Raw genomic sequence first — 27,412 nt, 5'->3', positions numbered from 1 at the left:
ATGCTAAATTTTGAGCCCTACAACTAGAGAGAAATATGATTCCACTATGCGGTGTTTTGAAAAAAGGCTTGTCATCCCTAGAATTTTACACCCAGGCAATTTGTCTTTCATGTGTGAAAACAGAGACATTCTCAGATATGAAAGGATTTATGTATCCTTGAAAAAATTATTTGAAGATGTACTACAACAGAGCAATAAATGGAGCAAATAAAGAGCATCGAGAATGGGGACATCACAGTATAGAAGGATCACTGCCGAGTAATCAATCAATTGAAAATAGAAATGTGCCTTAAAAAGACATGGGAACTTTGCTTATAATACTGAACGATAAATCAAAAAATTGTTTTCCAAAGTACAACAATTTTCTGAACCTGAAATCCTAATATTAACACACTAAGGATGGGTAATAGAAAATAAAAGCGTGTCAAACTTCTTGTGTTACATGTATAGAAATACAGGATATCATTTCATTTCTGATCTAAGAAGTCATGAAATATAGGTTAAAGTGCTTTAGCAAAATTTCATGGTAACATAAGACTTTAAGGTAGAATGAAATACAGGGTATATAATTATACAAAGCTCTGATGATGATAAAGCCCTGGCTGCCATCTTGACTGCAATCTATGAGAGACCCCAGCTAGAAGTACCCAGCTAAGCTACTCCCGAATCCCTGACTCATGGCAACTGTGTGATAAAATGTGTTTATTGTTTGTTATAGGCTGAATTGTGTTCCCTCAAAATTCACATGTTTAAATCCTAACCCCCAGTACCTCAGAATTTGACCATACTTGGAGACAGGGAGTTTAAAGAAGTGATTAAGTTAAAATTAGGTCATTAAGGTGGGCCCTAATTCAATCTCAGTAGTATCCTTATAAGAAAAGGGAAACACCAGGGATATACAAGCACAGAGAAAAGGTCATGGGGATGACACAGCAAGAAGGAAGCCATTTGCAAGCCAAGGAGAGATGCCTCAGGAGAAAGCAACCCTGCTGGCACCGTAATCTTACTGCCAGATTTTAGAATTGTGAAACAGTAAATATCTGTTGCTTAAGCCACCCAGTCTGTGGTACTTTGTTATGGCAACTGTAACAGTCCATTTCTGTTGCTTGTAACAAAATACCTGGAACTGGATATTGCAAGGAAAACAAAATTTGTTGCTTACAGTTTCAGAGGCTGGGAAGTCCAAAGTTCAGAGAACACATCTGGAGAGGGTCTTCTTTGGTGCTGGCTTTATAGCAATGCAGGCGTCTCACATGCCAAAAATGGTGGAGCAGAAAGAGAGAGACCCTCACATCCTCTCCTTTTAAATCCCTCAGAACCATGCCCCTGACTCCCATTACTAATGCATTCACTACAGCATGGTCCTGCAATCTATTCACCTCTTCAAGACCCTACCTTCCAATTACCATAATAGGATTTCCTGCCCTCCCAACAGTCACATTGGGGGCCAAGTTTCTAATACCTAAAACTTAGGGGACACAATTCAAGCTTCAGTGAGTTTGAGGGGACATTCAATCCATAGCAGCAACCCTAGAAGTCTAATATAATGTTTTAAACTGCTGTTTTGAGGTTATTCATTAGATAGCAATATGAGAGTACCTCAAAAAGTTCATGGAAAAATGGAATTAAAAGATAATATGAATCTTTCCATAAACTTTTTGAAGACCTCTGGCATATAACTAATACAGACTCTTCATTTTTTAGGTTTTCCTCCTAATTTCTATGGAGAAACAGAAAGAAGAATAACAAAATAATCAACCAGGAAAAGTCACAAAGTTTTCAGCAATATTGTAATGCTGCCTTCGGTTTATTCCCTGATCTGTCTTTTCTGATTCTCTAAGACTGTTTCAGAAGTTCCCCTGATATGATTCTGAGTCTCCCAGCCACAATTCCTGAGGAAAGAAGATCACCCATCCTACCCCCTTGCACAAACCTCCCACCTCAGAATGCAACCAGAGATGAGGACACATGCTTATATATACTGTTATTTGGGGCAAAACAAATACAAATAAACTATATGCCCAACTTTAGGGAAAATTGTGCATATATTATAATACATTTTTATGGTAAAAAATCATTCAACCATTACAAAACACATTTACAAAGAAGTTCTTAATGATTCATCTGGAATCATTCTTATGATGTATTGTTAAAATTTTTAAAAGTGAATGTGATCTTATTTGTGTAAAAAAATATGTTGTCTTTTAAAATAGAATTGGACGTTGCTGGTAGGAATTATCTTTGGATGATAGAATGTGGGAAATGGCTTTTTTCCTCTGTTTATGTCTTTATGATTTCCCAAGTGGCTGAGCAGCCAGGGCCCCGTTTTTCCCTTCCCCAGTCCCAACACACACACCTAGAAAAAAGAAGCTGACACCAAAGTAGAAGCCAAGGGAGAGCAGCCCGGGGCACCTGTGGAGGCACAACATTGACCTGGACGGAGGGGCCCAACCCACCCAGCTCACAGGTCATAGGACCTTACAGAGATTTAAGACCACTGTAAACTTGGCAAGCATAAATCTGAGTTTCCAAACTAACTGAAATCTACTTTTCTGTAAATTCTACTTTGAGCTGCCATTCTACTAGGATCCAGATAGAAATTCAATCTCAATGTGGAGACATTACATCTGAATCCCAGGGAGCTTACAGTGCTAAGGCATTGGTGGCAGGAGTCAGGGATACAGTCTTTGGTGTTCTCGGCCACTCAGCACTACTCAACTGTCCCTTGTTCATTTTCTCATCAGAAAGGGGAAGCCTAAGCTCCAATGAAGAGGCCCCATGAGGCCTGAGCATCCAAGGACTTGCAGTTTCCCGAGAGCTTTGGCTGGGAAGCAGGGCTCCAGGCCTTCGATAGCATGTGCCCTGCACTCTTCTTTCCTCCCAGGGGACTCTGTTGTAGATGAGGCGTTACCAAGGGGTGGGGGTGGGGGCGGGGGTGGTTGGGGAGGCCATTAGATTAGTTTGCTAGGGCTGCAAACTGCAAAGGATCTCAAACTATGTGGTTTAAACAACAGAAAATTATTCTCTCACAGTTCTGGAAGGTGTCGGTAAGGTTGGTTCCTTTGAGGGCTGTGAACAAGAATCTGTCCCATGCCTCTTTCCTGGCTTCTGTGGTGTGCTAGTAATAGCATTCCTTGACTTGTAGAATTATCAACCTTATCTCAGCCTTCATCTTCACATGGTGTTCTCTCCCTGTGTGTGTGTCTGTCTCCAAATTTCCCTTTTGTAAGGACACCAGTCATATTGGATTAGGGGCTCAGCCTACTGCAGTATGACCTCATCTTAACTAATTACATCTTAACCTAGTACACCTGCAATTACCCTGTTTTCAAATAAGATCACATTCTAATGATCTTCAACATATGAATTTTGGGGGGACACATTCAACCCACAACCAGGGAATGAGCAGTTCATGGGGGGAAGAAGTTATTCTATTTCCCTTAACTCCTGCTCCTCCTCATGATTTTTATCTAAACATTTTGGCTATTCCCTTCGGACGTCATTCCTTTAAGCATTTTAGCATTTTAGAAACTAAGGCAAGGAACTTCCCTTTCATTCTGCTTTCTGCCCTATTTTTTTTTTTTTAATAGGAGTTTTAGCTTCACAGAGAACTTCAACAGAAAGCAGAGCTGGTTCCTATATCCTTCCCATTTTGCCCTATGGTGTCACTTCCCTGATCTGCTGGATGAACAACAGCTTAGTGACTTGAATCCAGGCAAGAGCAAGAGGAAGAAAAATCAACAAACCAGTCAATATTCCAAAGATTCTGTCCTTCTAAATCAGTAAGCATGCTTTTCCCTGGAGTACTGAAGAGGAAGGCTAAGTCCAGAGGAGCTAGTGGGGAGGACTGGGTTTTAAGACCGCAGTTGTGTCCTCTTCAGACTCAAGAGTTGACAATCAGCCATTATTCCCTCAGCAAGTAAAAAGAGAGGAAGCAGCTTTTTAAAAACACATTTATTTAAAAATTTTACATCATCTTTGGGTAATTCAGAATTAGCTTAGGCATGTTTCAGAAGTTTCTCAGACCGACGTCTCAATTCCAGACTAATAGCAGTAGCTTATCTGATTGGTGGAAGGATAAGAGAGAACCTCATGATTTAGGACAAATAGACGACTACTGAAGAAGAGAGAACCCCTCACAGACAGAGGCTTTCCGGCAGCATTCAGTCACAAATTTTAAATTATCTATCACAAATATTAAACACCTCACCAGACCAACAATAATACCCATATCTTATTTGCATTTTACTAGTTTCCACATATAGAGAGCACAGAACTAAAAGTTCTGTAGACTTCAAAATCATCCTTAAATTAATTTGATCCCTTATATTACACATAACAATTAAAACTTAGATTCTACCCAGTGTAGTCACAGTCTCCACACCAACGTATATCTCCTACTGACAGAATGCCACCTTCCTCGGCACTCAGTGGTCGTGATTCAAAAACCACAATGTGGGTCAAACCAGAACATAAAGCAAGCCAAGAGTCCATGGACCCAGAGAGGGGTAAAGGGCTCCTACCACGCAGCAGTCAAGCAGCCCGAATGCTCCACCACCCCCAAGCAGAATGAGACCTGAGCTGCAGGCAGTGACAAGGGGTCACGTTCTGTGTCACCCACTGCCTCAGATGGTTTCCTGGGTGTTCCGAACAGGAGAGTTGTTGTCTCCCAATAGGATAGTTAATTCCCTGAGGAAAGGACCTCCCTCCTCCCCCTTTCCTGCCCTGTCCTCCCTCGCAGCAGGGTCCAGCCCAGGTGTGAGCACAGAGCAGTTTCTTAATAAAGGAAGGAAGACTAACATATACTCGGCACCTACTATGTGCCAAATGTAGGGCCAATACAGGTGCTTTCTTGTAATCCTCACAACAGCCCTGTGAGGTAGGATCATCACCTCCATTTTACAGACACGAAAACACAGGCTCAGAGAACAGAATTTGCCCAAAGTGGCACAGTTAATGAATAGATAGGCAAGCATCAAATTGAAAACCCAGGGCTTCTCACTCCAGGGCTCTTTCTACTGCATACATAAGCCAAGGCAGTAAATGAATATCCTATCTCCAAGATGGTTGGTCTGGAGCTCAAACACCAGGGCCACTTGAGTTTGTGGGGCCATGGTTAGGAGTCCAGAGGCCTGGGTCTGGGAGCTCTGGCCCTACAGCATGACTTTGTGACCTTGGGCAAGTCATTTAACCTCTCCACACAGGGGTCAGACAGGTCCAGTGTGGTTTCCCACCAGAGGGAGGGGACTTAGCAAAACCATCTGGCGAGCATGTTTGCAAACCTCAATGGGCCAGCTTCTGCCCAGCAACTCTGATGTTGCACCTTTGCAGGAGAGGTGAAGAAGGTGGGTGAGAATCAGTTGTGATCTCCAAGGTTCTGACCTCTGAGAGCAACGTAAGTGCTAGGGAACCACACCCCCCTCCCTGAGAGACCATCTGCAGAAGGCCCACATGGTCAGAGAAATTGAGGTCAGGACATTTTTAAAGCAGAAAATGCTTACAAGTAATTTGGGAGGGGAAGACTATGTTTGGAGGTGGGGGGTGGCAGTCAGGAGGAGATTTTGGGGTAGGCATTAAAAAAGAAGAGTTGGAGTACAGTGTATAAACCTAGCTGGTAGGATGGAGACAGGCCAGGCCGAGCCAGGAGAAATCAGGTTTGGGGATGTGGCTCGCCTGGTGTCTGCTGTGGGGCTGTACTTGCTGCCTCCGATATGGGTAGGGGGCATCCTCTAAAAATATCTTGAGCTCTAAGCTCAAGCAGGTCTTAGAGAATAAATATGGGTAATAAAAGCAGAAAGGAAAACACAACTGAAGTCACTCAGACAAAATCTGCTTGACATGTTTCTCCTCTTCCTCTGAGACCCACTCCAATGCCCCAGCTCTACGAAGCCTTCTGTGACCCACAGACACAGCAAGTGTGCAGCCCCTCCTGAGTGCACAGACAGCAAGCCCATCTCTCTACAAGCCCTAGTGCACTGAGCACACTGAATCCTAACTGCCTGTTCAGATGTCTGTTTCTCCCACCAAACTGAGCAACTTGAGGACAGAGACTATCTTACTATGCCTTTCATCTCCTCATGGAGAGGGAAGGTGGACTAATCAAGACTCTTTGCTCATTAAGTACTCAGGTTAAAGACCAGCCCAACTAGCCAGAGCAAGAGGAACAGGTCTCAGGGACATGGACCTTAGGAAAAACTTCATTCTGGAGGAACCAAGCATGTTTCCAACCCCCCATAGCACTTATCTGCCCCCAGAGCCACTCTGCACTGGGCACAACCATAATTTGGGAAAGTTTCTTTAAAACATGAAATCAATATCAGTATCTGTTTCAAGCAATATAGAGTGCTGGTTTGTGAGAATGACATCACTGAGTTGGGGAAAACAAAGCCCAGCTTTGGCAGCTCTGGTGGGAAAGGTAGATCTTGCATCTACTAGTATGGAAGGAGGGGAGGATGCTGTCTGGGAAGAAGGCCAGGGTTTGTGTCTGTGTGTGGTGGAAGCCTTTGGGCTCACACATTCTTTGTGGCTATAGGCAAGAGAGGACCTGACTCCTTGCTCTCAGGCTCCTATAATCCCTGACCTCTTACCAACAGAAGCCCTTAGAATGCAAGATGCAGGCTGGGATTGTTCAGGAAAATGGTCTTCCTAGGCCAGGGTGGCCAAGAGACCAGCCATAAAATGCCTGATGGGGAAGAGTGAGGGGGCCTGGCTGGGGAGCCCTCACTCAGCAGGAAATGCTCCGGAAGCCAGGCATTGTGGCTTTTCCAAGCAGGTAAATATCCTCGTCTGTGCCCTTGTTGAGATGCTTCACCAAATTTTTCTCAAAGAGGAGCGGGTGGTAGGCGCCCATTGTGCAGGCGATGTCGAAGAACCTCTGGTAGTAATAGCACACATCGGTCTTGCGCTTGGATGGGAGGAACTCGTAAATATCCACCTGGTCACACAGCGTCAGCATTATAATGATGCCTGCAGAGGGGAGCACAGGTGAGTCGTGCCCACAACCCAGTACCATGCCCCAGAGCTCTGCCCAGTGGGCCCAGCAGTGCATGACCTCAAATCAGGAGAGATGTCCACCTGGAGTTTCTACTTATTCCTGTGATTCCCAGTCTGAGTTCAGACCGTTCCTTAAGATAAAGGCATGGATGAGCCTTAGGTACCTTTGTATCCCTAGCACCAAGACCAGGGCCTGGTGCATGATAGGCCCTCTGTAAATGCTAGTATGATTAAAGGTCTCCATCAACTCATCAATGATCTTATCAATGGAATAAGCCATGTGAACAAAAGAGGACAAGACGACTGAGCTGATGGAAGAGACAATACCATCACGTGGAGTTAGCCCTCTCTAACATTTACCTCCTGGAGGATCCTCTTGGACAGTGCGATTTGGGAGAAGGTTGTTTCTTAGAGTACTTGCATGAAACAGCAGGGGAGAGGGAAGACTTTTCTTTCTTTTGCTGGGAGGAGGGACAGTTGGAACAGGAGCACCCCATGGTCTGTATTGATGGATTGTGCTCATTCAGGCAGGGAGACTGGAGTCGAGGAGGTGCGGCCCAGGTTGGTGCTCTCCGCTGACATGCAAGCCCAACCAAGAGGCTGGAGACTCATGTACCACCCACACTTGTCCCCAACTGGCTGAGTTGTCTCGTGCAGGACATGTCCTCTCTCTGGGCCTCAGGTACTTCATCTGCCCCAAGAAGAAATCTACCCAACCCTCTACTGCATAGGTTATTGTTAGGATTAAATAATATGGTTGCAAGGCTTCTTTTATCAACTCTCCATACATAGGGCATCCTTGTGATGGAGCAGCTCCCACTAAGAACAAAACTGTGAACTGCTAGCAGCAACTCTGCTCCAGAAGAATCAGATATGGGAAAAGCCCCATCTCTGCCCTCTGGGTCAGTGGGGGAGAAAAGATGGCTCTGCATCTGACTGACTGAAGTAGGCATAGCAGAAGTGTTTCCAGGAATTGCAGGAGGGAGCACTTTCCACAGGAGGAGGCTCGAGTAAGCCTCCCAGAAGCACTAGTGTGGGGCGTGCGGGGTGATGGCTGTGAGGCTTGGGCAGAGGAGAGGATGGTGGTGGAGATAACCAGAATGAGCAAAGGCAGGGCAATAGGCCAACTACTCCTGCTCAACAGGCCTCCAGGAAGAGCCCCGAATGCACCCATCCAAAAGTTAAAGAAAAAGGTACGAGGAAGACGGGACACCGTAAGAACCCCAATCTCTTTCTACAAGGGGTGCCTTTGATATTAAACACTTATTCATTCATTTACTCAGAGAACATTTACTGAAAGGCTATCCCATGCCAGACCCACAAAGATAAGCCAGGCACAGTCCCCACCCTGAAGGAGTTTGCACTCTAGCAGAGGGTGTAGGCAGACAAGTTACATGGTAGTGAGGGCTGGGGCCTGCCGGCAGGAAAGCCGTCCACTGTGAGGGCGCAGAGGAAGGAGCTTCCATCCCTACGACATGCAGAGCTGGAGCCTCATGGAAATTGCCCAGTGGTCCAGCCCAACTCAAAGAGAACAGGAAGGAAGAACAGTGGACCATGGGGTGTGGGAAAAGTCCAAGAAGAGTGTCTTTGGCCAGCCTTCAGAACCCTCTAACCCCAGCCCATCCAAGATCAGCTCTCACAGCTCCATATATGCCCCCACACCCAGCCACACTCCACCACCCATTCCTCTCTCAGGGCTGTGACCAGGGCATTCTCCAGGGTGAACAAACGAGACAGGAGAGGTATTACTCATTTCTCCTTGCCTCAAGCTCCAATATGACTGTGCAGAGCACTGCCCCTGATCCTGACTTTATTGAAATATTTGATATTTTGTTGATCACAATTTTTGCATTAATTGTGAATTTTAAAGGTATTGTATTAAAATATTATTTATCTTGATAACTGAGTTTTGGGGTACCCCCTTCAATAGTACACCCAAGACAAGTGCCTTGCTTGCCTCCTCTGTTTTCCTGTCTCTCCCTCTCGTCTGTGGGCTTCCCTTTACTCTAGCTCCACCTGTCAACTCCTCCCCTCTCCAAGGCCTAGTCCAGTGGCTACTTCCTCCAAGGAGCTATCTCTGACTGTCCAGCTAGCAGGGGTCCTCTCTCCTGTGACACTGGCATGGTCTCTCCCTCCTGGCACAAATTGAATGTTATCTCAAACAACTGATTGAACTCCCCCACTAGACACCCTAAAAGAGAATTATATTTTATTTAATATTTAATATATATATTTAATATTTAGATATATTTAAATATATAATATTTAATTATATTTTATCTCTGTATCTGAGACAGAACTTGGCACAGTGTACAAGCAAAGCAAAATCCTAACAATTGTTTGGTAAACAAACGACTGGGTGAATGACTGAATGAATGAGACCCCAGGAGAAAGCGAACCTCCTAGAAACAAGCACACAAGGTCTTTGCCCAGACATGGACTCACCGAGCATCCCGGAGGAGGGTGGGTTTGGCTGAATTTCTTCCGGGGAGATTTCTTGAAGGATGTCCCACAGCTCCCAAGGCATCTGGGGCTTGAGGATATAAAAGGGCTGATCGGGATGCAGCTGACGATAGCTCTTGTAGTTGTTAAAGAAACTGTAGTCGGGAGTCTTGTACCACTGAAAAAGAAGGATATGGTCTTCTCAAGGAGAGAAATGTGCCAGTGATCCCCCCAGGCAGCCATCCTCGTCAGAGGACTTGGGGAGGGGAAAGGACCAAGGTAGGGTCCTCGGAACAGACTCCAGATTTCTCCTCCACATCACAGCTCACACAGGAGAGCAGAGTGGGCCCAGCACGTAGCATGTGCTCATGGGGAATGTTGAGCTTGGTGACTCTGGAACAGCTTCACACTTCATGATCACAGAGCCTGAGAACGGTATCAGAGCTGAAAGGGACCCGTGGCACCATCTAACCCCATTGCTCATTTTTAAAGAGGAGAAAACTGGGGCACAGATTGCCACATTCGTATGTTCAGTGCTTCTCCTGCCCCAGGCAAATGTGAGTTCTAAGCAAGATCAGTGCAAAATGCTAGGAACTGAGATAGCGAGAGTGCCGGGGATCACCAGAACCTGTCAGCAGGTGGGTCCTAGTGGACCCAACCTAAGAATTAAGTGTCCCAGGAAGAGTGCTCTCTGCCTTTCCTCCTTAAAGCCATTCTCCTGAGGCCACTGCAGCCCACATCAGGGAGAGGCCAACTGACATGCATAACAAACTGTGAGAAGTTGAGAACCCAGCAGGCCTGAGACTCATGTCTCCTTCCCTGCAAGAGCTGATGTTGCAGATCTGCACCCTCTGCTTAGTGAGTCAAGTCTTGGGACAGGCGACTTCCACTCTCCACATTCCAGTTTCCCCATCTGTAAAATGGGAACAACTGGGTTTCTCTGTACTTCTTCACGTTGTTGTCAGTGAAATGAGAAGAATTCTGGAAACTGGAAGTGTGGGACAAAAGTGTGGTAATATTATTTAAAGGAGAAACGGTAACCACTGTCTATTCTTGCTGATGCTCATCAGGAATAACTGCATTCGTGAACACAATCCACCCCAAATGGTAAGAAATCCAGCCACTGTTACTTCCAATACGTCCCATAATTGGAGACAAATACATGGCAGTGCAGCTGGTAGAGGACAGGAATATTTCTGATTCTGCTAGTCCAGATGAAGTGGGTGCCCTAAAACTCAAATAGCCAGCCCTTAGGGATGGCTCAGCTCAGCCATGACTTTAAAAATCTAGGAACTCAGGAAAATCTGTAGGCAAACAGGAGGCTTGATCCTTATTTCCCATGGACAGCCACTTACCTTTGGGATATCCGAATGATATATAGATGGGTCCCACACAATTAGGATTCCTTCATTGTACAAACTGTCTTTGAGGAAATGCTCATCTGTGGTGACCAACTGCAGGAAGAAAGAGACAAGCTGCCAAATGAACATTTACATAAACATTTGACTCGTGGCAATAAATGACATTACAAGGTACCACCTGAGGAAGTAGAGCCCCCCGTGGGGCTTCTAAGTTTTGGAGCAGCACTTCAGTGAGAAGAAATGTAATGGGTTAGAAATCTTGATTTTCCTTTGATCTTAGAATAGGATTTTTAGGTAATGCATGAATGAGCCAAAAGGCTCTTGAGTAGGAGACAAACGTCCACCGATAAGGTTGGCAAAAGCCATCTAATCAATTCTAATCACTGTTTAGGAATGAGATTGTATACTTTGTTTTAGGTTGCTGGTTTGATTTCAGCTTGAATGACTACGGACTTTAACCTACTGATTGTTCTTTAGATATGTTAAGGAAACTGCTTGAATGCTGTTTAAATATGCTAAAGAATTGCTGTAGGAAGTATGTAAAAAAGAAAATGTTGCTAAAGACAAGCTGTTTGTTGGTGAATTGACCTAACTTTTTACAAATTACATTCTGGAATGTCATATTGTTAATTTACTGCTGTTACTAGTTTTACACTGCCTGTTTTTATGTCCTTCTTTGATGACTGAATCAACTGATTTTTCTTGTGAAACTTCCTTGTCTTGTCAATAAAAAGAAAGGCTAATTTTGAATCAGGGCTGCTGCTCCCCTGATGGGCGGCAGTCCCTCCAGGCCTCATTGATGGTACTTTGAGTGAATTCTTTCTTTCTCTTTTTTCCATCTCGGTTACACAGAGGAAGGTGTAACAAAGAAAGTAAAGATGCCAGCCTGAACTGTGTTGACCTGAAAGGACATTTACCACAATCCATCAACCACAGAGCAGAAAGGGTTCCACTCAGACTCTGAGATTATTGGGGCAAAGGTACAGTGAAAATGGTACAGTATCCTGGTCCCTTGGAGTCACACCTTGTGCAAGAGTCAGGGGAGTAACGTTTTAAGTCAGAATTTCGTGTAATTAAAATGATCTCTGGAAATGCCTTCAATCGTATACAGTTCAGCACACAATATGTATACATCATGATGAAGACCAACACACTACCTCTCATGAAGTCCAATAGTTTCTGCACCACTTGAACAGATCCCTTTGTCTGTGGTTGGGCATCAGAGGAAGTATTTGGTTTGGAGAGAGCGGCCACAGTGTATGAAAAAATATACATCTTTAAACACAATAATCTCATCAGGCTGGTGAGATGCTCACATGTGACCTGCTGGGGGAACAAGCCCCAGCTCCTCTCCCCAAACACACTGGCTGCTGGGCTGGCTGCACTCAGGTAGTTAAACCCACCTGACTTAAATGCTTCAATGTGAGTGTGACTAAAACTCCTGTGGACAACCCTGCTGGAACAATTTTGCTAACTGTGTTAAAGGCTTTTAAAAGAAAAAAAAAGCATACTTATACTCTGACTCAATAATTCTATATTTGGGGATCTATCCTAAGAAAGAATCCAAATTTAGGGCAAAAAATTATGCATGGAAATGTCAATTAAATTGTTTATCAAAATAAGAAAAGTATGGTAGTGTAGGGGATGTAGAAAATTGAAAAAAATATATAACCTTAATGTACGCAGTCTTGTAACAAATGCTTAATTAAGCAAAGCAGCTTCTAAGGGGCCATACAAAGGTCAGGCCCGAGCACACTAAACATTCCAAGGAAGGGAATGGCCCCCACCTGGTTCCAGGAACTGACTAGTTCCTTATCTAAAAGCCCACCTAGCCAGACCCTGGGGAAGATAAACGATTGAGAAATGTGCTGTTCCTTATCGGGGTACCAGACTGCTAAAGTCCACCTGTAAATCTAAAGGCACCACAAATCTATCAGGGTAACAGCCTGCTAAAGTCTACCCATAAATCTAAAGGCGCCACAGATAACCAACAACTCATCCTGTCACAAAGATCTGTTCAGAAAAACTGTATAAAAGGTGCTTGTATTGTAAATTCGGGGTCGCTTCTGTCCAGGAGACAAAGTGACCCCAGCATGCTGGAATAAAGTCCCTCTTGCTTAATTGCATCAGTCTCAGTCTCATGGTCTTTGTGAAGTGAGCCGTCCCAGTCTGTGGGATTTGTGCATGGTGCACGGATCTTACAATAGCAGAAGGCAAAAAGACACTGGCCTTGGAGAAAGGAAGGGCCAAGCTCAACTCTTGGCTTTGTCACTAACTTATCCTGTGACCATGAGCAAGTTGGGTAATCTCACTAGGCCTTCACTTTCATATGAAATGGGAATAACAGACTTGCTCTACTCTCTCAAACAGGAGCTGTTGTGAGGACCAAATGGGGAACAAGAGTGAATAAGAAAGACAGAAAAGTAGCCCCCAAGGCTTAGCAATGAAGGGAGCCAAAACTGATATATGAGAACAGCTTTCAGACCTTCATCTTAAAAAAAAAAAAGCCAGTGGGAGATGACGTTGCCCAGGTGAAAACTGAATTGACTGAAAATGAAAGCAAGATTCACAGTAGTAATTCCTCCCACCTCGATCACCATCACCCAAGGTGAGACCTAATCAATGTCACTGCAGTATTTGAAAACGACTGTAGCAAGGGAGATCATCTGTGTGCAAACAAAGGACAGCCGTTTGTCACGAGCCTCTAAGATCACTGAGCTATCCCATCCCCATACCTTCCCCTCAGATGTAGGAAGCCATGGAAGCCTCAAGATATACTCTCATTTCCTCAGTGCATCCTTGAGATTAGAGACATTGCTGGTGGGCCCACACTAGCCAGGGATTACACAGCTGTGCCGGGTACTGAGGAGCCAGAGGTAAGACGCAGTCCCTGCCCTCCAGGCAGTCACAGGCTAGTGGGAAAGGTGGATACGTAAACAGCGACTAGACACATTGTGACAGTGTGACAATATAAGCAGTGTGAGGATGGCCATGGCGTGAGTGAGTGTGAAGGGACAAACAAGAACACGCCAAGCCGGGAGAGCGTGAGGGAGAGAGGATGTCCCAGACAGGGGGGACACGTGCAAACCCCTGGGTGTGAGAGGAGGGAAGAGACTGCTAAGTGTTCTCCAGTATCCTTTCTCTCTTTCTTCCTGGATAACAAACACCTCTGATTTTGACCTCGGCACATGGCTACCTAAAATAGACTTTCTGAAACAAAAATTTCACAACCTCTTTTGCAGCTAACTGTGACTGTGTGACTAATTCTGGTCAATGGTGTGTAAGCAAATGTGACTTCCAGAAAGTGTCCTTAGGGGCAGGGTTATGCTCTTCTTTGGTGCTCGTTCTTTCCTGCTGGCTGAAATGTGGATGTGATGCCTGGAACTTCAGCAGTCATCTTGGACCAGGAAGTGGAAGTCACACACTGAGAATGGCAAACCACAAGTAGGAGAAACCTGGGATTTGACACTGGAACACTGTACCAACTCCAGAACGCCTATCTCTGAACTTCCTTTACAACAGAAAGAAACATATTTTTGTGTTGTTAAGCCAATGGGGAGGGATAGGTAGAGTGTTCCTGTCACTTGCAAGCCTAATTCTGACAAGTACAGTAAGTGCCCTGTTTGAAATTGCAAGTTGTTCAATATTGCTAAGATACAAGGAAAGAGCTTAAAGGATCAGAAAAATGTAGGCAGGGGCCATGCAAGGAGTCGTTTCTTCAGTAAGTTATAGGGATCAGTGAAGGCTTTTAAGTGAGGAGGCTCTAAAAAGACTAGAGTTCTGGACTAGTGTTTTTAGAGAAAAGGAGACCAGATAGAAGCTCTCATTGTAGCCTAAGTAAGAAATGATGGGGGAGTGGAGACAGAGTTGAAACTGTCAGTTGTAAACCTGCAGATTAACTGAATGTTGAAAGTGAAAGAAAAGGTGCTTAAAAGTGACTTCTGGACCTCAGGCCACTTGCTGCTTTAATAACATGGAAAAAGAAGCAATTACTATGTGGCTGTGGGAGTGGAGTGGGTGGGGATTTTGAAGTTCAAGGACAAGACAACTGGCCTAGAGTCCCACAGCTGAAAGGCCATAGGAAGTAGGAATGGAAACTATATCTTCTAACTTTAACCACATCCTCTTTCCATTGGGCACATTGTAACTTATAGCCCAAAAGCAGAGCAGGCTTCCTGGTAGACAGGGCTTTTTGAGATAGACATGATTGAACTGGTGACAGGGAGTCTCCAGAGACAGTACCTTCCTTCCACTGTTCTACACGTCTTCAAAGGCTGACTTCTGCACCTGCCCTCCCTCTCGCCATCCCCCAGAAACAGCTGGCATATTGAAAGTAATAAGTCTATTCTTTAACTATGTTTCGACATCCTCAGAAATCTCAAGAGATGCACAAAGCTTTCTCCTTTACAATAAATGATAACAGATGCCATTTAGTGATATTTACTACGTGCTAGATATTTTCATATATTATCTCAGTTCATCTTCACAACAGCCTTAGGAGGTAACTATTAATATGTCCATTTTATAAATAAGGAAATAGACAAGCTAAGTAACTTGCCCAAGTTCCATAGCCAGTAAGTAGGGAAGTCTGCATTTGCACTTTATGTCTGGCTCCAGAGGCCATACTTCTAACATACATGCTACACTGCCTCACACAAAGAGGGTAGGGTGGGGTACCCACAACTCTGGGGAGGAGATGTCAAAGCATTTGATGGGGAGGACGGAAGTGTCATGAGAATTTGCTTCTTGGCTGAGTTACAGTGTGTCATAGCTGGAAGATCCTTGAGGGACTGAATCCAAACCTGTTGTTTTCCAGATGGGTAAACTGAGGCTCAGAGAGAAAAGAGACTTTTCTGAGGCTGCAAGGTGAGTTTTAGGCAGACCCCAGAGGTGGCTCCTAACAGAGTGTTCTTTGTGCTCCAGCAGGGCTACACTCATAAACCCACCAGATATTTACATAAGCCAGTATATCATAAGGATCAGGGTCCCGTTCAGTCCTCCTATACAAAATGAGAAAACGGTCATTCACTGGAACTACTTGAGATGAATGAAAAAGCAATCCATGAACATGAAACTGGGAAGAAGTAAGGATACCTTTATCCAGAGAGGAGAAAAAGAAAGTGGCAGGGGCTGCGATCTGGAGGAGGGAAAGGGGAGAGTCTAGCAAACAGTTCCTCCCCCAGTCTTAAATGGACATGGCTATGAATTTATCCACATTAATTCCCTTTACGTTGGGTTCAAAGATTTCCTCAAAAACAAAAACAAACAAACAAACAAAAAACTGCTTCAAAACGGTGCAGGGGATTGTCAGCAGAGGTTCCGGCCCTGCTCTGGGTCTAATTCGCTCTGTGATCTTACCCCACTTTCCATCTCCTGGCCTCAGGTGCCTTACTACTCTGTAATGTAGGACATTGCCACCCTGTAAGGCCTACAGACCAGTCATGCCTGCAAGAACAAAGCTCTTCTCAAATGCTCCTGTACTTACCTGCATAGGGAATGTGACCCAAGTTTGGGGATCCTGGCAGGGTAAGAGGGGAGGCTCATGATGAGGAGAATAAGTCATTGCTACAGCAACAGAGCCCTGGGGGAGCATCTTCCAGGAAAAGTCTACACCAGGGACATGAGCACTGATATTTTAGAAACTCTGTTTAAAGTAACATTTCCAGCTATAAAAAAAATTACTTAATGCAGAAAGTTAGAATATACAAGAATAGAATACACACATACACACACATACACACAAGGGTACTTCAAAAATTTCATGGAAAGATTTGTATTACCTTTCAATTCTATTTTTCCACAAACTTTTTCAAGTACCGTCACATAAAATTAAAAATAATAACAATCCATAGCTGCATTCTACAGATATTACCATGGTGAGTATTTTGAACTTTTTTCTTTCCAAATCATTTTTCCCCTCTGTTATGGACTGAATGCTCTCAAATTTGTATATTGAAACCCTAATCCCCAAAGTGACTATCTTTGCAGATGTATAGGGGTGGGGCCCTAATCTGATAGGGCTGCTGTCCTTAAAAGAACAGGAAGAGACACCAGAGCTTTCTCTTTCCCCATATGCACAGAGGAAACGCCACGTGAGGACATAGCAAGAAGGCAGCCATCTACAAGCCAGGAAGCAAGCCCTCACTAGAAACCAACTTTGACAACACCCTGATTTTAGACTTCCGGCCTCCAGACAGTGAGAAAATAAATTTTGCTGTTTAAGCCATCCAGTCTGTGCCATCTTTTATGGCTCCCCAAACTGACTAATATACCCTCCATGTGTGTGTATGTGTGTGCGCGCACACACGTGTGTGTGTGCGTAGATGTAGATATAAAAATATCTTAACTATAGAGTCTAGACTTAGTGATGTTGTTAAACTTACATAACCATCCACATCCATGGCAAATATTCAAAGATGGGGTCTAAATGCTTGCGGTTTTCAAAGTTAAACAAAGACATGTAGTTAAACTGTGGCTGCAAAGAGTGCTTCACACAACTATAGTTCTCTGGAATTTAGGAAGTACTTCTACATGTATTAACTCACTTTATCCCTGCAAATGCCCCCATGAAATAGACCACATGTTATTATTCTCTTTCTATAGATGAGCAAACTGGGAAGACGAGAAGGGATTGCTCAGGGCCACAAAACTAAGAAGTGGTAAGGCAGGAATAGGTTTCCTGCATCCTGACCTAGCAGTCTTTCCTTTGCACATACAAATAAAAATTGTGTGTATGCGTTTTAATGAACCTTTGATCTTCTAGTATTTATCAAGTGATAATAATACCTTCATAGATACATACTGTATATAAAGCTCATTGAACATGTCTTCTCATTTACTCCTCATGATATCTCTAAGCTCCAAACAATGGATGAAAAAGAAGCTCTAAAAGGTTGGGAAACTTGCCCAAGGCCATACAACTGGGAAGGCAGAGAGCTGGAGTGCAAACCTTGGTCTTTCTGGTATTTTTCCACTATACTGTCTGATCTTGGTCTGTCTGATCTTTTTCCAGTATAGGCAAGCTTCATCCAACAATGTTGAGTGATAATAGAACACTATGAATTCTGACTGCAAGATTAGTTATAAAGCTAGCCAATGCTATTGGAAGATAAACAAAGGGGTAGTTGGGGTCTTGAGTAGATATAAAAATTGATATAGAGGCCCTAGGCCATAAGGAAAGGCCTGATCATTGTAAGCCAAACTGAACAGGAGGTGCCTTAACAAGGAGAAGGGCACCCAAGATTGGAACACACCACAAACCCCAAATCAGAGGGGCCTATAATTCTACCTGGTATCACAGGAAGTCACCAAAACAGTCATAAAGATTTAGAGAAAGCAATTGTTGGAAAGTACCTGGAAAAAAAAAAAAAAAGCCCAAGCAAAGGGGATTAATAGAATATGCTATGAAACGTACCCACAAAGGAGAACTTTGCAGCTATAACAAAGAATGAGAAAAGAATCTCTGTGAACTGATATGGAGTCATTTCCAGAAGATACTGTTAAAAAGCAGAGTGTAAAAGAGCACATACGAGGGTACTTCTAAAAGTTCATGGGAAAAAATCTCCTTATCTTTTAATTCTATTTCTCCACAAACTTTTGAAGTACTCTTTATAGCATGCTACATTTCAGAGGTGGGAGGGACAGAGGAAGGAAGGGAGGGAGAAATGAATGCTAGGGGAGTCTCTTGCTGATAGCAGAATTCTGAGTGCCAACTGGATAATGTGGATGAGGGAGAGCATCATTTTGCAACCATCATAATAAAAATTGATTCAGGCAAAAGCAATCAATGAGTGCTAAACAAAGGAGGAAATTCTGATGAAGAGCAGAATATTGACATGGTATTAAAGTGTTCAACCACAGACTGCAAGAGAAAAATTGTCAATATACAGTGGAGAAATCAGACATGTTTTTCAGGTGATCAAAATTAAAATCAGCAATAAAGGATAGCTGACATCGTCTGCCTGTTGATGTGATGCTCTAGGACACAGTGTCATTTATGTAGTTTTCTGGCTAGTAATGCATAAACTGAATCTAATATTGAGAAAGTATCAGACAAGCCCCAAATAAGGAAAATTCTATTTTCTTTTAAAAAAAGAGAACTGCATTCTACAAAAATGTCAGTGTCCAATAAGACAAAAAAAAGGCTATAGAAATATTGCAGATTAAAGGAAACAAAAGAGACACAAGAACTACTTGCAATACCTGATCCTGAACTGGACTTTGTACTGGAAGGGAAAAAGATGCCATAAAAGATATTATTAGGTCAATTAACAAAACTGGAATGCAGACAGATTAAAGTAAGTTATCAATGTAATGTAAATGTATGAAGCTAATAATTATACTTTGGTTTCATAAGACAATATTCTTGTCTTAGGAAATACACACTACTTAGGGATTAATGTCTAGGATGTATATACTTACTCTCAAATGAAAAAATATTAGGAAAGAGAAGATGATATAACAAATGGAGTAAAATGTTAATAAGAAGTGAGTGTGGATTTAAGGGCATATAAGCACTCTGTATTATTCATATTCTTGCAACTTTTCTGGAAGCTTTGAAGTATCTCCAATTAAAAGTTTAAAAAACAAAAAAAAGAAATTAGAGGAAGTGTAGAGACAATCTACTGAGTGAAGGTTGTCTAGATTATACTTCATTCAACAAACATGAGGGTACTTCAAAAAGCTCACGGAAAAATTTGTATTATATTTTAATCCTATTTTTCCATGAACTACTTGAAATACGCTCATATTTATTGCATACCTACTATGTAATGAGCATTATTCTAGGGACTTGGATATATCAGTGAACAAAACAGACAAAAATACATGCCCACACAGACCTTATTTTATAATGGGAGAGCTAGGCAAAAAGTGAGATGGATAAATAAGAACCAAGGAAGGGCCCTGGACCAGCTGTTAGGAGTTCTTTATCCTATGCAGGCTCTGCCTCTACCCTCTATGCAATTGGTGCAGGTCACCTTCTCTCCTCATGCCTCAGTTCTCTCATTTGTAAAGTGAAATGATCAGATAAGACCCTGGGCTCTGCAAGGGCAGGGAACATGTCTGTTTTTGTCTTACTGTTGTTATTGGCTGCTGAATCCCAGCTCCTCCCAAAATCTGGAGCAGAGCAAGTGATCAGTAAGAATTTCTGGAATGAATGAATGGCTAGTCCTTTTCAGCTCTGTGATTGCCAATACCATTTGAATCACCTCGAAGGAAATGATATCACTATGGATTCTACAGATATTAAAAGGATAATGAGGGAATGTTATAAGCAACTTATGCCAATAAACTCAATAACTTAGAAGAAATGGGCAAATTCCTTGAAAGACACAAACTACCAAAACTCAGTCAAGAAGAAATAAATAACATGAATAGCCCTATTTCTATCAAAGAAATTGAATTTATAGCTAAAAATCTTCACACAAAAAAAATTCTAGGTCCAGATCCCTTTACTGCTGAATTCTACCAAACATTTAAGAAAGAAAGAAATACCAATTCCACACAAACTCTTCCAGAAAACTGGAGAAGGGAACTATTCCCAGTTCACCTCACAAGTCCATTACCCTGATACTGAACACCAAAGACATTACAAGAAAGGAAAACTGCAAATATCTATTTTGTGAGCACAGATACAAAAACTTCTAGTAAACCACCTCAAAGTACAGACATTTCAAGGTTGGGTGAGATCCTGATGTAAACACTGGTTATGAGTGATGGCTGAACTGAAATGCAATATGTGGTCAGGTGAGAGGTTATTTCAAAGATAGCTCATTTCTAAACTACAGGCTTTGATTTTACTCTTCTAGGATTCATCAGTGCCCCCATAGAAGCTCATGCCAAAAACTGCTTTTCCCTTGTCCAGATTTACAGGTCAGGGGATACCTGCTCTACACTGGAGTGTACCCTGCTTTACAATGCACTTTTACCACATTTTTGGGAGGAGTTTGGGGGAAAAGTTTTTTCTCCTCAACTAAACTAAAGCCCTTGTGGGGAGAGGGACACTGCATTCCCCTGCTCTTCTCCCATTCCAGGCAGGAATTTTGTGGGAGCTTATTTGCTTGACTGGATGGAATCTGGGCAGCTGGTTGCACACACATGGGTGGACTGCACAAGGAAAAGGGGACCGATAGCAGCTCTGATGTGTTAAAAACCATTACAACCCAGAGCTTTGGAATAAGAAAGCAAGCCAATCCAATATCAAGTCACAGCCCTTCTCTGATTCTGAAAAATATCAGTGACTTAGAATGTGTGTGCTGGTCAAAATCAAGAAGTCCCAGATATGCATCACATTTAGACTTTAGCTCCCAAACCATGATACTGAAATACTGTATTGAAGGGGCCCCATCAAAATCACCCAGCTTACCCGAGCTGTTTTTAGATCTGTTAATGGAAACCCCCTTCCCTCCCCACCAGCCTGCCTGTGCCAACACCTATCCAGACACTTGCCGTTTAGTACCTTGAGAAGAAAAATTGGAGTTTAAAGACAGCTTTGGAGATTTAAAGAGATGGTGGCAAACAGCTAGATCCAAATCCCACCTATGTCACTTACTTTCTGGCTACTCTGAGCAACTCTCTGAGCCTAAGTGTCCTCAGGTGAAATGGTGTTTGGTGATCACACCTCACAGGGTTGTCATAAGGATCAAATGAGATGACATGTGAGGCCCTTAGTTCAGTAGACAGTACCAGCTATTTCAGAATAAGCTCCATGAAGTAATCTGGGAATGTCCTGGTTGAAGTCCAATCAACATGCCCTGTCTCTACCCTCTCCCTCTAGCGCTCTCATTCAGTCCCATTGTTTCATTCCCACACGGATACACACAATTCACAAATTTTCATCTCTAGCTCAGACCTTGCCACTAACTCTAGCCATATTCGTACAAATACCTACTTGACATCTCTTCATTGATATCTAAAAGGCAGCTCAGACCAGCCATATCTAGAACCATATTTTTTATCTCTACCCTCCTCTCTGAGCCTACCCCTAACCACCCAAAACATCTTCAGGTACTTCCAATCTCAATGACTTCTGACTGGTCAGTTACACAGGCCAAAAACCAAGCTGTGCCTTTGACCCCTCTTCTTTCATTTCTCACATCCCATCTAACACTAAAGCCTGTGACTGCACATCCTAAGTAACTCTTCATCCATTCTTTTCTCACATTCACCTTCACTCCTATTTCAAGACCCTCTTAACTGTGTCTCTCCATCTACTGCAGCCTCCCTGATCAGATGGAAGCCAAGGATATCAACAAAATGCAAATCTGATCATGCCATGAAGAAGAAAACTTAGCACAGCACCATAGCTTGACTCCTTCTTACCTTCAGCCTCATCTCTCACCATACACCCCCACATTCACCCACCTCTTCCTAAGTCCTTATACTCCCCTGCTCTCTTCCACACAAGACCTTACCTACGCTGTTGCCTCTTCTTGAAAAGCTCTTATCCCACCCTTGTCATTGTCTACTCCTACTTCTCCTACACAGCTAATTATCACTTCCTCATGGAAGCCTTTCTAACCTTCCTGAATAACTCACATCTCCCTTTTATGGCCCCTTCTAGCACCTTGACCCTTTTTCTGTAGTGGTCTGCTGCAGCTTTATATTTCTTTCTATTACTATTTGATTGTATCCATAAGTAACATGAGAACAGAAGTGAGTCTGCTTGGCTAGACATTCTTTCAGTGCCAGCTCAGTATCTGCACAAATAAACAGTAAGACTACATAACATTTTATTGATATATGTGACGGGTACTGTTCTAAGTGCTGTCCATAGATTTTCCTCATTTATACCTCACAGCAACCCTGTAAGGAAAATAGTATTATTCTTTTGTCCTTAGAGGCATAAGTAACTTGGGCATGATCATTTAGTTAGTAAGAGACAGAATTGGGTTCTAACCCCAGGCAGGCTAAATGCAGAGTCTGTGGACTGACTGCTGCACCCCACTCAATACTGTGCATATTTGTTGAAAGAATGAATTAATTAAGGATAAATAATATCTCTTTTGGATATTTAGGTACCACCTCACACAGAGGTAGAGGTTAGGTGTTAGTGCTCCCTAAAATGCTCTCCAGCTCCAAGATTTCTGTAACCAGGACATGAGAAGGGAAATGGGCAACACTGGTCCTAACTCCTCTGTCTGAATTTCCAGACTTGCCAGAAGCTGAGTAGCCATGAAGGACCAGCCTGATCTTCCTCTATAGGGCGATGTGAATCCTTCCACACCACCACTTCCAACGTACCCAGGGCTGTTTGAATGTTTCCCTCATTTCCTATGCAGCTCCACCATGCCAACTCTACTTTCTGGAATGCTTCCTTATTGCTTTTTCTCCAAATCCTGCCCATCTTTCACAGTCTAGCTCAAGTGCCACTTGCTCCAAAAAGTCTCCTGCTAATTAATTCATTTCTATCAACTTTCCCTCTTCCAGTAAAAATAAAAGTAATGTAAAAAACCCAAAATATAAGGTGGAACAACAGACAGGCATTGGCAGCACCTAGAAGCTACTGGAGGATGCTGCAATGATAGAAAGTGACTCTCTAAAAAAAAAAAAAATTATTAGAGGAAGAGCAAGGAACAAGATGGTGGTCACCTGTAACGAAAGTTTCTCAATCGCTATCCCATCAGAAAAAAATACTTATGGTTGTGGGCCTAAAATGGAAAGTAAGCTATGAAAGAAGCAGCTTTTGCCCAGCTGGAAGCCAGGAAGTGAAGAGAGAAAAACAGAAGTGGAGCCCTGCCAGAGGAGAGGAAGAATGCACATTCTACGAGGACATGCTGAAAGGGCATTTCTTTTTTTTTTTTTTTTTTTTTTTTTTGTCTATTTCGTGACCGGCACTCAGCCAGTGAGTGCACCGGCCATTCCTATATAGGATCCCAACCCGCGGCGGGAGCGTTGCCACGCTCCCAGCGCCGCACTCTCCCGAGTGCGCCACAGGCTCGGCCCTGAAAGGGCATTTCTGATCACTTCAAGGATTCACTCCGTGCCCAGGAGGCCCAGGAATGTATATAGAGACTGTCATAAAAATACCCAAGGCTTATTTGTTTACTCAGGAAAAGGCAAATATTGGTGGTTTCTAAGTGAGGTGAGTAAGTTTGCAGCCCTATCATACAATTTTTGATATATGTGTAGTCCAGTTCTTCCCACTAATTAGATCTATTAACAGAACTTTGTGGCAAGAATATTTCTCAGGTTTGAGAAATCACCATGTGTTATCTGGAAACACTTCAGGAAACTGTCTAGGGTAAGTCATGGTGACATAATTATATGGTGATGAACTCTTATGATAGTTGTATAACATTTTATAGCTCATAAAGTGTTCTCACATGTATTATTTTACTTACTTATCACATTCCTGACACTTCCCTGGATGTTCTCTGCCCTGTTGTCCCTCAAGCAATACTCCAGATGTGATCTTGCAGCTACAGAGATCTCAGAATTCTGCTCTCCTAGGCATTAGACACCTACATTAGTGCAGACTAATACCACACGGGTTTTTATGAACACATCACCAGGTTAAGTCATGGAATCACTGTCATTTCCTTATCCAAGAAGGAAATTTGGACTCAAGAAGGTCAAGGAGGGACTTGATTAAACTAGCAGCTATGATGTGCTCCTCATAGATACATTCCATGTTAGAGCCCATATTGTGGTACTTTTCTCACTCCATATATGCACAGAAGAAATTTTACCTGAGAGTTCATCAGGCGAATGGTAGTTTTTGTGCCCACATCTTGTTGGAAGTTGGCCGTGGGAGCCCCATTAAACCTCAGGACAGCATCGTGATCATCTATAAAACACAAGAAAACAGAAAAGAGGTGATAAGCACTGGAAATGTGCAAAAAGAAAGGATGGAAGGAGGAAGAGAAGGCAGGAGGTAGGGGAGGGGGCAAGAAAATAATGTTTCCCAATCTTTGTCCTATTGTGATACCCAGGGGAAATTATAATACCTGTATGGTGCTCAGGTAAAGCTCATAGACAGAGATGACCACCTGTCTGCTGGCCACGGCAAAGGCCAAAGGGGTCCATAACATGGCATTCCTGAAACCCATCCAATGACACCAGTATGCCTGGGCACAGCAGAAAAGTGAACAGGGCTGGTATGCTACTTAGAGTGAATTCAGTACTCCAGTTATCAAAGGAGCAAACCAAATACCCTCTTTGTATCACCAGTAGATCATATTTCTGTCTCTGTCATAAAAATGAAGATACCACATGTGCTCAGTCTATCTCACAAGTGCAGAGAACTCCATTGCACTTTGAAAAGCATGCAGTACTCGGCAAGCAGAAGGGATTGACCATGGCATCCAAGGCAACTCCTAAATGTCCCATTTAGGAACCTGAGGCCCAGGGATAGGTCACAAGCCTGGTGTAGCAGAAACCTGACAGGAGGTCACAGGGGTAATGGGATAGGAGGTTACGGGGCTAAATTAAACGTCATGTTTTCTATTTTTTTTTTTTTTTTAAAGTAAGCACTTGTCAAAACATATACTACATCCAGTCAAGATCAAACAGACTATCTCAAAGAAACCTAATTACTTCCTGGGCTCTAGCTCTCTGTTCTGACAGCTATTTAAGCAGAGTCTGGAAGACTTGGAGAAGTTTCCCTATATAGCATTGACCAATCTGGTGGGGGAGGGAGCTGATGACTTTTAAGAACCATCCAACCCTGAGCCTACGTGAGTCCATGAAAGCTCATCCCTACCTTACTTGATCAAGCAAGTTTGGGGTTCACCACTGAAATATGCACCAGATTTGGGGGTCAGTTTTGGAGGTCTCGGTCGTTTCATCTCCTTCCATGTGGGTTTGTTGTGGGTCATTCTTTATCCACACAAATAGGATTTGAGGGAAAGGGAGGGCATTTGGCTCACTACAAGACAATGTGGAAAGAGGATGCCCACAGAATTAAAAGATGAAAGCTTCCCTCTTTATTGCAAGTCCAATATATATAGTAAAACCTCAGGAGTCCAGACACCTTATTCATAAAAACTGCATAACCCTATCCTTGATCCTAGGACAAAATTTCATGGAAATGGTTTGAAAGTTACATGAGATGAGAATAGTCCAAACTTTTATTAGCTTACAGGGCAGGTACTGTGAACTGCAAAAGGGCAGGAGGCACACAATTCAGAACTGCAACAAGTTTTGTCAGAATTATCACTGGTTTCAAAAGTGATCGGTAGTAACCAGTAATGGAGATGCAGATCCATCAGAAACTTCACTTAGTCAACTTTCCCATTTCACAGATGAAGAAATTATTGGTGACAATCCCAGGAGAAAAGAGATGGCAAGCTCAAATGGAGTAATTAAGAGTTTCATAAAGGACTAAAGTTGAGGGTAGAGTTTAAGGAAATCAATGCAGAACAGGCTAATACCCTAGGGTTGGCTTCTGTGGGAAGCCATCACTACCTTGTGCCACAGGCTGACTGTGGCACAAGCAGAGACCCTGAGAGGAACACGGCTACTGCTCATGTCCAGCCTGCAAGCATGGGGCTGAGGGAATCAATACACCAATCTCTCTCTCCTCCTTCCCTCGAATCTTGTAGACCTGAAGGGAAAAGGGACAGAGCAGGACCCAGAGACTGAGGTGCTGAGAACTTCAGTCAAGGGAAAGACCCAGCCTGAGGCTGCTTGTAAGGGGACACTCTGGGGGAATAGGTGCCTGACCTCACTCTCCTTCTTCTCAGCTCCATGCCAGTGCTCCTCCTGATGAGTCCCACATAAAAGCCAGAGGGCAAGGAATACCAGTGGACACATTACTTGACCAAGCAAGTCCAAACTTTCAACTTCTCAGGGAACAGAGCCAGATGGAAAAAGGTAGAGGATAAATTTGGAGCGGCAGATGGAGAACACCCAGCACAGAAGGCTTAGGATAAGTCCTTGATGTTGACCATGAAAAAGGAGAATCATTTTGTTCAACCAACAAATTCTGACCGAGCATCTACTCTATACCAGGCACAGTTCTAGGCACTGGAGACGATGGTTGTGAGGAAGAAAAACAAGGTTGTTGCTCTCAGAGAGCTTACATTCTACTGCACCGAGAAAGACGACATAGAAGCACAATCTATATATAAGATAATTACAGATTGTGATTAGTACCATGACAGAGATAAGCTGAGTTGTGTACAGAGACACCAAAGGAATCTCCTTTCGATAGAGTGATGATTCAGGGAATGCCCTGGAGATGATACCCAAAGGATGGTCAGAAATGAGAAGGGTCCAGGGAAGTCCACTCCAGCCAGAGGCCACAGCAAGTGTCAAGACCCCAACAAGGGAAGGGACTTGGCTGGAGAAGACTGAAGGGAAGAAAAATCATAGATGAAGTTAAAGAGGTTAGCAGGAACCAGAGTGTGCAGGACCACAGAAGCCTGGGTGTGAAGCCTGGATTTGATTCTAAGAAAATAATCAATCAAAGAAGAAAACTTTAAAACTGGCCACTGACATGGGCTCACAAAGAAAGGGAAGAGACTTCTTCGCCAAACCATCCCTTGCTATTGAAGGTTGAAGAACTTTCACACTCAAACAAGGCTCGAGGAAACTACCAAGAGAAATCCACAACTACCAGCAAACATGCCTGGCAAGGAGAAAGGCTGCAGAAAACAGGAGCCACCACCTCT

General features: G+C 43.3%; 1 protein-coding gene across 4 annotated transcripts in view; it reads right to left on the bottom strand.

Moving 5' to 3' along the window:
• Positions 1 to 3,939: 3,939 nt before the first annotated feature.
• ST6GAL1 (ST6 beta-galactoside alpha-2,6-sialyltransferase 1) overlaps positions 3,940 to 27,412 on the bottom strand; it is a 124,323-nt gene continuing 100,850 nt past the window's right edge. For all 4 annotated transcript variants that reach the window (XM_063111569.1, XM_063111490.1, XM_063111652.1 and 1 more), the window contains 4 exons: positions 24,488 to 24,585; positions 10,791 to 10,889; positions 9,439 to 9,613; positions 3,940 to 6,966 (listed from right to left, as the gene is read on the bottom strand). In XM_063111569.1, coding sequence (XP_062967639.1) covers positions 6,725 to 6,966; positions 9,439 to 9,613; positions 10,791 to 10,889; positions 24,488 to 24,585 — 614 coding nt within the window. In that variant the 3' untranslated portion in view covers positions 3,940 to 6,724. The remainder of the gene's footprint in view (positions 6,967 to 9,438; positions 9,614 to 10,790; positions 10,890 to 24,487; positions 24,586 to 27,412) is intronic.

This window comes from Cynocephalus volans, chromosome 1, assembly GCF_027409185.1.
Source record: "Cynocephalus volans isolate mCynVol1 chromosome 1, mCynVol1.pri, whole genome shotgun sequence".
Classification (NCBI taxonomy): domain Eukaryota; kingdom Metazoa; phylum Chordata; class Mammalia; order Dermoptera; family Cynocephalidae; genus Cynocephalus; species Cynocephalus volans.
This window is presented reverse-complemented; position numbering and strand designations above follow the sequence as displayed.